We start from the raw sequence: 12,589 nt of genomic DNA, 5'->3' as shown, positions 1-12,589 counted from the left end.
CTATTTTTTAGCTTTTTAAGAATTTACCACACTGATATCCATAGTGGCTACCCCAGTTTGCAGTTCCCCTGACAGTGAAGAAGAGATCCCTACATCCTCATCACATTGTTACCCTTATCTCTTTATCTTTTTGTAATTTTTATAAATGTAAACATATCCTTTCTTTACCTTTGAAACATAATCTCACTATGTAGCCATGTGATAGCCCTGAGTGACTTGAGACTCACTCTATAAAGACTAGACTGGCATGAAATATTCTTGCCTCTGCCTCCCAAGTGCTAGGATTGGAGGACTGAGCCATTATGTTCTGACTCATTTGTTTGAACAATTAAAATGTTTAAGAAAATAGGAAAATAGAACAATGTAATTTGATACATTGTTTACTGAGTGCTTGTCATTAAGGATACAATGGCAAGAAAAAGAAAGCCATTTGATTCTTGTCCTCACCATTTCCAATCAGATGAGGAAACATATCCTATAAGTTATGGCCAATGCTGTGAAAGAAAAGAGCAGAGGATTATGAATTAAAAATCAGGTTTGTGATCTGACCTTAGATTGTGGAGTTAAGGATGGCTTTTCTGAAGGTTTTAGTTCATCTCTAGCAGGATGAATAATAGTTATCTAAGAGAAGAATGGGAGCATAATTAAAAACCATCTGTTTGTCTTATGGTATTCTTCTTACACTATACATAGATACAATGTGTGGCCATTTTTTTTAAAGAAGAGTGGGGGAAGAGATTGGAGGAACAATGGCATTCCTGAAACTAAAGATGGATTGTTAAGAGTGAAGGGGGAAGGAGAAGCCAGGGTCTTACCACCTGTACTCATTAGTATGCTTTAGAAAAACAAAGACAATAAATAAAATTCAATGTATTTTAAAGGAATCAAATTAAGCAATTCATGGTGGCTAAAAGTCTGAAGCCCACAGAGCAGTCAACAGTCTGGAGACTGAGGCAGAGCTGTGGTATGATTCTGTCTCCTGTAGGAGACCTCTCTTAAAGTTTGGTGGTTGTGATAATTGCTAGTTTGGTTTGGTTTGTTTCCTAATGTCTTTCCTCTTGAGGCCTCTATCTTATTGGGATCATGGAGAAACATTGCTTTACTAAAATCCAGCTGACTGTAAATGTTAAATAAATACATCCAAATAATATATGCACAGCAACATGTACATCAGAGCTTGGTAAACTAGGCACCATTTCTCAGCCAGGTGGGCACATAAATTAGCCATCCACTTGCCCTTGTTAGCTGTTCTGTACTACATGTGCAAAGGAATGCCATTGAAGGGAGTTGGCAGAATCTGTTTTATGTGCAAACTGTGTTATGGAGACGAGCAAGAGTGAAAATGGGAAACTCTTGAGGCTGTAGGTCATAGATGATAGCCCATAATAATTGTGACCGAAGAGTTGAAATAGCATAAGAGCAATCAGTACCACAATGTGTTTGCGGTGTGGAACCAACAAGGCCTTTAAAAGGAGGTGTGAAAGATGGCACTATGGTTTGGGACTTTGGTGGTAGAATGGATGAAAATGTGCTTGTTTGCTTGTCTGCTTGCCTTTATATGCATTAGTTTTAATGGAAAAATTAGAAGAGAAGGAAGTAGATTTAGCTATGCGTAAACAGGAAGTTGTGGGGTAACGTAAGGACTTTTTGTTTTAGAGAAAATTAAGTTTGAAATGCTTTGAGACATCCCAAACACTGCAACTGGTAAACAGGAGGGTCAACTCCCTTGCCAGCTAGAGGCAGGGTGGGGGGAGGGCATCTTTCCCTGGCACACACCACCACTGCAGATGAGGAAGGTGGTACCAGCTGTCCCACTCTCTTGCCTTCAGGGTCAACTCTCAACTCTACTGTGTGCCCAAGTGAGCCACAGGGCCTGGGGAACTGTTCTTACTCAAACTACCACATACAGCATGTGGCTGAGAGCTTCTTTAAGCATTTCACATCTGTTATAGTTTCCTTCCTTTTTATTTGTCTAAGTAACTGAGTCATTTGTCATAAGATTTCACACATTCTACTTCTTAGTTTATCATATGCTTGAGGCATCTTTTTGTCTTTCTCTGTACTATATAGTCCATGTGAGTTGACAGGTATATCTGGAGGTTTGGTTAAGTTAAAGTTTATCATAGGAAGGATCTTTCATAGGTCATGCTGTCTATGTACTTTCTTTTGTTACATATCAGGAAAGAAATTGGTACTAGTGATTTTAAGATGGATCAATGGCCTTAAATAATGCCATCCTGATCTGTAATAATTTTTCACTTGTTTGCAGTGGTCATCGCTGATTGTTGGCCAGAACTGGGGTTACAGAATGATAGTTTGTTTTTCATTGTTTCCTTAGCATTTGAGAAACTTGTAAAAAAATTGTTTTTAAAATACTGGAAGCTACTAGTACATGTGTGGACACTGAAGGTGATGATACAGTTGAGAGGGAAGTACAGAGACGATGACAAATGTCAGAAGTCCTTGGGTCCTTGGGGTGTCAAGGGTCAAAGACAATGGGAAGGGCCAGAACTTCTCCACTGTAGCCTGAGAGAAAAGAGGATGCAGATCAGAAGCTGCAGGTTTAGTTGTCTGAAGAATAATGTGGTTACCTGTGGCTTATAATTGTCAATAACATGTGCAGAAGGTTATTGGGTATTGCTTTCCACTTTTCTCTTTCAAGGGGGTTTCTGAAAGCCTTCTTTCTAATTTCATTGATGGAAAGAGAAATCAAGAATTTTTTAACTTAATTTTTTGCTTCATACTCCCTTTGTTTTTCTAAGAGCTCAACTTGGTTTCTAAATGGAAGCCTTCCTTTCCCCTTAGGCATGATGGGACCACCATTGTACTGCTCTTCTCTCCCCTCCCGTGCCGTGTGCCATGGCAACCCCGCTGAAGAAACAACTTGCTGACATATTTCTGTTGTTCAAAACAAGAACTCTAAATTGAATCTCCTTTGTTTAGCTTTTCTCCTGACCATTATTCATAACAACTTGTAACCAACATTCCAATCAAAGGCAAACATCCATAATTCATTTTTGGGGAATGTAGGTGTAGTTTTCTAGATACTTCCTGCTGATTGGGGGGTGCTGTTAATCTTATGGAGACCTAAAGAAAATTTAGGATTATGGTCAAGTCCTGACTGGAATATTCTGTGAGGTTTGATCATCTCAGCCAGCAGTCTTGAGGCTGTTCTGGGTATAGAACTCAGAGGAAACTCCAACAGGGGTCCTCTGAAATGTTGGATCATTTGGGCCATCTGCCCTTATCGGAGATTTTTTTCAGTGGGTCTTCCTTGATCAAACCTGATTTTTCTTAATCCAAAATGAACCCACAGCTTCTCATTTCCTGTGGAAGCAAAAGCAAAATCTCTTCTCCAAAGTAACATATTTTTTGACTTAAATTTTGAAGTCAAAACATTTTCAAAATACATATAGTGGATTAATCCAGCAACATTTATAATCAAATGTCTTTTAGCAACTGTTGCTCTTTCCTCAGCCATCAAACAATTAAAAGACAACACAATAACATACAGTATCCAGATTATCTGTGCATTTTCCATCTTTACGTAGCTTTATTTTAAACTCTATTCCTTTTATTTTTAATGTTTAGTTTTTGAGACGGGGTTTCTCTGTGTATTTTTGGCTGCTGGAACTCACTCTGTAGACCAGGCTGTCCTTTAACTCTCAGAGATCTGCCTGCTCTGCCTCCCAAGTGTTGGGGTTAAAGGTGTGTTCCACCACACCCAACTTCTCTCTCTCTCTCTCTCTCTCTCTCTCTCTCTCTCTCTCTCTCTCTAAGGACTTTACCTTTCTCTTTTCTCTTCCAAGCCTGTATATATTTTTTAACATGTTGTACACCGTTTAGAGGGTTTTTTATGTGAATATATCTTTACTATATATCTCTTTTTCTGACCACATGAGTCTTGTGGCTAGGATTAAAGCCGTGACTTTGACCACTGGATCTACCCCATTCCTTAGCTTTCTGAAAGTCAAGCCTCATAGTGGAGGTACTGGACAGAGCCATGTTTGTGGAGTTTCAAGGTCCCTGCCACCACTAAAAAGCATGTTGTTGGCTATTCAACACCATTTAAGTGTTTTGTGGTTGGGTCTCTTAAAAGATCTACAAGGTTTTTGCAGCTAAAACTGAGTCAGGAAATTTCTCTTGAAGGAAACATGCTTGCCTCTAGCAAACAGAGCCCATCCAAGAAAATGCCACTACCAAGAAGCCATGCTTAACTCTGTTCTTTTGTGTCTAGAATTACTTCCTAAGCTCTCTTGGGTTTTATGTTGATGTAATTATCCATGTTGGTGCCATTTTGTTGTAGGAAGCTGCTGATTCATTTCCTAGCCACCCAGACTCCCACACAGAATCTCTATTAATTAAATCACTGCTTGACCTATTAGCTCTAGCTTCTTGTAGGCCAGCTCTTACATCTTAATTTAACCCATTTCCATTATTTTATATTTTACCACAAGGCTCATGGCCTCGGAACTGGCAAGATTCCAACTGACAGCTCGCATCTTTCCTCTCTGGCAGCTACATGGTGTCTCACGGCTCTGCCTTCTTTCTATCAGCATTCAGTTTAGTTTTCCCCACCTATCTCTATTCTGCTCTGCACAGACTCCAGACAGTTTCTTTATTAACCAATGGTATGCACACCATACATATGGGAGTCCCACATCAGAAGACAAACAAATGAGGCTAACTCTACAATTACATTTCAGGACCACAGTTCAGGGACCTCAGTGGAGCCAAATTCTCTGACATAAGTCTGAGGAGACCTAGCTGGCTAATATTCACAAGGCAGCATGCTGAGTAGAAGACAGTTTTGTGTTCTTCTGTGATGTGATGTGTTTAAAGCAAGGTCTATGGTAGCCTTGGAGTCTTTAAAGCTGTTAATAGAGGGGCATCAATGATCAGAGAGGCAAATTATTTATGATGCTTTTCTTTTAGTCTTGTTGGCATGACCAATGTTAGAGTGTTCCACTGGTGATAGTGACAGTGACTAAATACTTATCCTCCGTGAATGTCTTGTGTGGAACCAAGGCAAGAATATTTTGAAAACAGATGAGACAACACTAATTTAGTACAACCTTGACCTTGCTTAGACAAAGTTATGTGAAAACGTGAGGCATTTGGTTTATAGCTTTTCATTGTGTTGTTCAGCAGTGGCTCCTTTAAGTGAAAGCATTTGAATTAATTTTGTTATTGAGTCAAGAGTTCTGGTTTTAAAACTCACTTGTTTTCACAGATTTTAATGTTGTCAGTTCCTCGATTTTTTTTCTCAAAAGTAAAGGATAAATACTCTGATCAATGACAGTAGTTCAGAGGCTAAACAGCACTCAAGGTTGGTGGGGTTTTTTTTTGGTAATTTTTATATAAATTCAGAACTGACACTGAATTTTTCCTGAAGATGAAGAGTCTGCATATAGATTGGCCTGTGGTGATCATACAGCAAAACCTGTATGAACCATACATTATTGATGGAGACAAACAATAAAAATATATGTGTATATGCATAGAGAGATAATTATAATATAACTTATGTAAATTATATTTTATTGACTAATTAAAGAAAAATAAAATATTATAAAACTGTAACATGAGGGGCTGACTTGTTGGGGTTTCTGTCATGCCCAGTACCTCACAGCCAGCAATTCCCAAAGAAAATAGCACAGAGTCTACATTAGGTTATAAACTGATTGGCCCATTAGGTCAGGCTACTTATTAGTTCTTATGACTTATCTTAACCCATTATTCTAATCTATGTTAGCCATACGGCTCAGTACCTTTCTCAGCTGGGAAAGTTACATGCTGCCTCTTCAGTGGTCTGCGCAGGAGTGTAGAGGGAGCTTCCTGCTTGCCAGAATACTCCCAGTCTCTTTGCTCCACTCCTACTTCCTGTCTGGCTTTCCCACCTATACTGCCTGCCTGGCCAATCAGCGTTTTATTAAAATATGATTGACAGAATACAGACAATTCTCCCACACCATAAAACGATCTATGAAATGATAGTTGTTTTGGAAGGTCAGCTTTGAGGAAGTGATATGTAAACAAAACTATTCATGAATGGAAAGAGCCAGAAAACTGTAGAAGGACCTCCTAAGTAGACATGCAGACTCAGGTAGGGATCAAAGATAACAAGGTTTTTAAAGACTCATTTCTACTACTTTTAATTATGCGTATGTGTGTATGCATGTGGGTAAGTGGAAATGAGCATAGGTGCCTGCAGAGCCCAGGAGCATTGGATTCCCCTGGAGCTGGAGTCACAGGTGGTTGTGAGCTGATTCACGTGGGTGCTAGGAACTAAACTCGGGTCCTCTGTAAGAGTAGTATGCTCTTAACAGCTGAGCCATCTTTCTGACACGGGTAGGATAGCAGATTTTTTAGCCTGTACAACTAGATTGATGGAAAGGAGTATAGAAAAATGCCAAGTTCTTTATTGGATATTTTGAAAATCCTATTGCACATCTGAGTAAAAGTATCAGGTATCAGTTGACTGTGTGATTCTGGAATTTATGGCCAATATTGATACCTGTTTTTAGTAGTTATTGATGTGTACATCCTAACAAAGGTCATGAGAGTGATAAAATCACCTGAGAGATGGGAGCTAAGGACTACACTGGCAGGAAAAGAGCAGGGTTGGTGATATGAATGGAAGTCAGGGTGGTCTAATGAAATCACAATATCAGAAAGAGGCAGGGAATCTCTGTCATAGTGTCTCATCTGTAACAGCCTATGGAGAGGTTCTTGATTAGGGCAGCAAATGGAGAGATGCTTTTCATTAGGGGCATCCTGTGGAATAGTGTTTCTCATCATGGGCAACCAATGAAGAGGGGTTTCTCATTGGGGCAGCATTGGGCAGCAGGCTTTTCTTTCATGGACATTTAAGAAGAGATACTTCTCATGGAGAAAGCCTATGGAGAGATTCTTCTCATCCAGGGCAGCCAATGAAATAAACCCAGAAATAATTTGTTTTCAGGCTATTCCATCACACCCTGTCATATTGTCAGAGAGTAGGATCTAACTCTAGCTCTATGTCTAGCTCTAAAGGAATAGAATTAGTGCCTCACCATCACAGGCAAGGATGGAACTGGCAGAGCACACCAAGCAAGGTTTTTGCCCATCTGCCACATGAAGCTCTTAAAGTACCTAGGAAATTTGGGAATCGTAGCTCTGTGAAGTTCAGAAGCAATGAAGTTCTTGTCTGTTGCTAAAACACGGACAGACCAGATGTTTCAAGAATTTGAAACATTCAGGTTTCGTGAATCTGGGTAATTGATGTGTCCTATTATTATTCAGATAGCAAACAGTCACAGACAAACTTGATAACTTTGTAGTCTCTATCATGTTATTTCAACACAGTGAACCACTGCTCACATGATGTGGGCTGATAAAGACACTGTTCTTTTCTGATATGACATCACATAGGAATTCATTTGCATTTCCTTTTTGGCATATATAGGTCTTGACTAAATTGAGTTTTCTTAAAGTTTGCTCTTTAAAGTGATCTTTGGCATTTGCTATTTTTTGACTTGCCAAGTTATTTGGACTTTCATAATAGCAAAAGTGCAATTGAAATTAGCTGTGAGGAGCAATTTGCTCCCTGCCCACCCCAAATTTTTTGATTTATCTCCCATAGTAAAATCCATGCTTTCATGTTTCTTTCAGAGAAACAGAATTTCTGTAACAATGGCAGATCCATAAAGATGAGTATTGGTCCATTAGATTAGATTAATTTGTTGGAGGAAAGATAGCATTCTTTCAGCTAGCTAATAGCCTCATTACAACAAACTAACATATAGTTAGGCAACAATCTTTCTTTTTCTGTCTTTGCTTAATTATTCATCTTTTGGTTTTGGGTTTTTTATTTGTAATTAGTTTTTATTGTTAATGTTGTTGTTGTTTTGATACATGATTTCTTTGTGTATCCCTGACTCTCCCTGGAGTGTTGGGTTTAAAAACATATGCCACCATCATCCGACCTATAATTATTTTTTTTAATTTAAAACGATCTTTTTATTTTACATACCAATCCCACTACCCCCTCCTTCCCCTCCCATTTCCTCCATCCTTTCCCCACCTCTGCCTCCAACCATTCCTCAGAGGGTAAGGCTTCCCATGAGGAGTCAACAAAGTCTGTCACATCACACTGAGGCAGGACCAAGGCCCTCCTCCCTGCTGTATCTAGCAAGTGTGGTCCTCTACCACACCAGACAGGGTTTCTCTCTGTAGCTTTGGAGCCTGTCCTGGAACTTGCTCTATAGACCAGATTGGCCTCGAACTCACAGAGATCTTCCTCCCCCTGCCTCCCAAGTGCTGAGATTAAAGACATGGACTACTACCACCCATCTTATTATTATTATTCATTTTTAATATGATCTCACTATGCAGACCAGGCCTCAAGCTCCCCTGCCTCTGCCCCACATGGTTAGGATAAAGTCACATGTCACCTCTGTTGTATTTGTTGGTCTCCATAGCAAAATTGAAGACACTACTCTAGGAAGTCAAAGGGGCCTTTGTTGGAGGAGGGCCTGCTTGATCATCCCAGCCACCCAGCTAGTTTAGCCCCAAAATAACTACACAGAAATTGTATTAATTAAAACACTTCTTGATCCATTAGCTCTAGCCTCTTATTGGCTAACTCTCACATCTTGATTTAACCCATTTCTATTAATCTGTATATTGCCACATGACAGTGGCTTACTGGCAAAGATTCAGCATGTCTGACTCTGGCCGCGGCTCCATAGCATCTCCCTAACTATGCTCTTCTTTCTCCCAGCATTCAGTTCTGTCTTCCCTGCCTACCTAAATTCTTCCCTATCAACAGGCCCAAAGCAGTTTCTTTATTAACCAATGAAAGCAGCACAAAGACAGAAGGACCTCCTATACCAGGCCTTGTTTCAAATCACTTGACTCATCTTTCTGGATCTCAGTTCCCTTGCCCATAAATAAGAAAATTAGTACAAATATGTCAAAGACCCCTTTGCTGAGTGGATAAGCATTATGGCTGCTCCTCTTCTTGGAGATCAAATCTGTCCCATATAAGAAGTACTTTATCCCTTCCAAGTCATGAAGAACATGTAGAATTCTTCAGCTTCTCTGTCATGCAACAGAAAAACTTGCACACTGTGGGTGACGGAGCCCAAGCCTGCCTCAGCCTAGTTTGACATAAGCAATATCATCCCTGTTATCAAGACTGCTCTTCCTATTCTACAGTCTCTCTTCCTAAGTTAGAAAGGGCTGGTGGGGTCAGCAGAAGAGTAAACTTTACAGACAGTAGCAGGGGCCTTGTTCTCAAACCCCTCCTGGGGAATTTTTCCCTTAAGTTTCCCCATGGTGGAATCTGTGGTCAAACCCTCGCCCTGGGTACCTCTGAGGGGCTTTTGGTTTCTCATGTTCTAATTGTTCCTGTTTTGTCTGGGCTGTCTTACAGGTATGAGGCATCTCTGCTGGATTTGGTTCAGTCTCTGAGCCCAAATTCTGCTCCCAAATCTCAGCTCCATCCCTCAAGAGCAGCAGGAGTGTGGAGTGCTTTCCGACCTAGCCCTCAGAAGTCGATCTGGAAGAAAGTGGGGATGCGCAGGAGCCCTGAAGAGCTGGAGGAGAATCAGATGCTGGAAGACATATTTTTCATATGACTACAGAATTTCCATAGGAAATATTTGGGTTCCTTTACATGCTGATGTAGGATGTTAAATTACTTAATTGCAAAGCAGCCAAGTCTCTCCTTTCACAGGGATCCTCTTAAGTATCGAATACAAAAATCATCCTAACAAATCAGGGTGGTTTTTATCCAACTAATCAAAAAACAGGCTGCAGGAGGTGGACTTAGGGATAGAATCTTTTCTATGCCAAACAGAGATTAGAAATTTAGGATATTTTCTGCATATCAGGCACCATGGATATCTAGTATCATTTTAAGAGGGTTTTCAATTTACTACTTCAAAATGTTGACTCTTTCCTTACATTAGAAAAGTATCCACTTCAGAAGGGTTCTTCCTTCACCCTTTCTCTCCTCACTGAGAGTGGCTGTTCATTGTGAAATTGGAGTTAGTCACCCTAGTATCACCACTACTTGGGACCCAGTATATGTGAGTCATAGTGGTCATCAACATGGCCATTGCTGCCCCTTACACTAAAAAGTTCAATGATTAGAGGAAAGTTTCCAACCAGACTGTGGTATTAAACTTCATGTGGGAATGGCTGCCTGGAGAAATCTACCTGTGTTCAGACAACCACCCCTCCAGTTTCTTGTTGACTCCAATTCTGTGTATTCTTGTGTACTTCCTCCATAGGTGTGTCTGAGGAAGATGGCACTACCGAAGAGTGGTACCCAGTGGCTATAGTTGGCAGTTTTCCTCTGCTCCTGCTTCACTCCATAAGGATGACTGCCCCAGGGTGCACCAAGTCTAGGAAAGCTCAGCTGAGCATCCTTATTTGCCTAGATCTAAATCTTTCCTCTCCAGTCTGAGCTCAGTCCTGTTGATTCTACCCAGTTTCCCTTCCCTTCAAGACTCTCAATTCCATACTCTTCATCTGAGGCAAATACAAGGGCAAGACTGATTACTGTCGTCATTCGTTCTAGAAGTTGATGGTTCATTGCAGATTCAAATTTTCAAAACCACCCTGAGAGTAACTAAAATAAACTTGTTCTATTTCAAAACACCTTTAGGATACGCCTTTGGAGTGGCAGAAATGGCAGTTAGGTTTCCAGAACCATCTTCTCTCTTTCCTGTGTGTCTCAGACAGCTGACCTATTCCCTTAGACTTGCTATAACCATAGTCACTTGTTCTGGGCATCGGTGTTACTCCAAAGTACGTGTCTCCAGAAGGATGAGAAATGGAATATGATCTCTTTAAGAAGCTTGTTTGCCTAAAAGTTAAAGGTTTGGGGGGGGGGGGGTTGCCATACCAGTGAATGGAATTTAATTGCTTCTGTGCCTTAACAACATGGGAAGTTTGTAAAAGGAAAAAAAATCAAATAACAGTTTCTATACTTCACACTCCCTGCCAGTTTTTTTTTTTTACATTGATACAAGGGTGGTAGGAAGGGAATATGTATATAACTTAGTGTCTTTGTTATTAACTGAATGATATATGTTAACATTTTAATCTCTATTAAATTTACTTCGAGATGTATTTGTTGTTGCAAAGTATTTGGGCATGAGCTAATTGTAGCCTGTGCCACAGAAGAATGGGAAGAAAATAGGAGCCATGTGACCTCTCCTGATAATGTTCCTTCCCTTCAGTGACTGGTTGGGACTTGCTTGACCATCCCCTAGGTATTTCTTCAAAGCAAGGCTGCACACACACTGAATGCCACAGCTAAGGTATTTCCCACCTTGCAAACTGCCACCCTGTGAGAGAAAACTAATCAGTGTTGTAAAATGGAACTGGAGTGTGTCCACTGGACTCCCTAAGTGAGGTCCAAGTGCTTGATTTAAAAAGTCAAGATTAATCAAGGAATACCTTTTGTTCCCATCCCCCTTCCACCTTCCAAGAGGCGCATGTGTCTCTCCAGACCTGGCCCACAGTGGGGACTCATCCAGAGTATTTTAGGTGTCCTGAAGAAGGCCTGACTCTCTCCCTCCCGTCAAATCACTTTTTACTGGCTCTGTGTCAGCATGAGGTTTATTTTAGAGGTTTTCTGGGGAAGGAAAAGGGCCTGAAAGAAGTCGCTACAGTTTGCTAAAGGTATATTAGTTTTAACATTGACAAATGTTTGTGGTAAGTTGATAAATAGTCTATATTGCTATTTTCCTCTTGTGGTTTTGATAATGAATTCTCCCCTTGCACCTTATCTAAAGCTATAACTAAAGCTTTAGAGCAAGAACAGAATTATCTAAGTACTATTCTCTCCTTGTTACTTGTTGGGACAACAGGGGTGCATGGCCATTTGAAAAAAAAAGTGGAAATAGTGTGCCATATCTCAGCTGGTATTCCCAGTGCAGCTCCATGCCGTTCCCATCACCAGGACATCAGGACTCAATAGGTCCTGTAGCTGCTGGAGTGCACAATTCAATCTAAGCACACTTCTGAGTCCATCTCCTTAACATCTCAGCAAGAAAGATAGAAGTTGTGACCCTGCCTGGTGGGTTTTAGGTTCTTGAAGAATCCAAGCCAGGGTTTGCACAGATTCATAGTTCCAAATCACACCCTTGTGTTCCCCCAAAATAGCCAAAGACCCTGACTTGCTCCCTTCCTTCAGACCAGCCTGTCACCCCCACCTGTACAAGACCTCTGAGCAGCTGCCCCTCAGAGGCCCAGGTAGAGGAGCAGAATCATCAATCAGCCCTCTCTCACACCAGAAATGAAATAAGTAAACAGTTTGCCCAATTGTCAAAAAGATACCTGTGAGTATGCGGAGAAAGCTGAGCATATGTAAAACGGTCCTTATCCTGAGAGGACGGATAAGCAGACAGCTAGAGAACCAGCTTCATAGATTAGTGACCCATTGTGTGGCTTCTTGACATTTCTGCTCCACTTGGTGGGGGGTGGGGCGTCTCACCTCTCAGGCTTCAGCTTTGTAAATATTTTCCTTCCCTGTCATCCTTACCACAAACACACTAAGAACTGAATAAGCTCCTTCTCCTAATCCATCGAT

At 40.7% G+C, this 12,589-nt stretch overlaps 1 protein-coding gene across 4 annotated transcripts in view; it reads left to right on the top strand.

Moving 5' to 3' along the window:
- Positions 1-11,124, top strand: part of Kiaa1328 (KIAA1328 ortholog) — a 300,949-nt gene extending 289,825 nt beyond the window's left edge. For all 4 annotated transcript variants that reach the window (XM_048442598.3, XM_048442599.3, XM_085700040.2 and 1 more), the window contains one exon: positions 9,419-11,124. In XM_048442598.3, the coding sequence (XP_048298555.3) occupies positions 9,419-9,623 (205 nt within the window). In that variant the 3' untranslated portion in view covers positions 9,624-11,124. The remainder of the gene's footprint in view (positions 1-9,418) is intronic.
- Positions 11,125-12,589: the final 1,465 nt, after the last annotated feature.

This window comes from Myodes glareolus, chromosome 13 (assembly GCF_982192425.1).
Source record: "Myodes glareolus chromosome 13, mMyoGla1.1, whole genome shotgun sequence".
Classification (NCBI taxonomy): Eukaryota; Metazoa; Chordata; class Mammalia; order Rodentia; family Cricetidae; genus Myodes; species Myodes glareolus.
The sequence above is the reverse complement of the archived record's forward strand: the minus strand, read 5'-3'. Positions and strand labels throughout refer to the sequence as shown.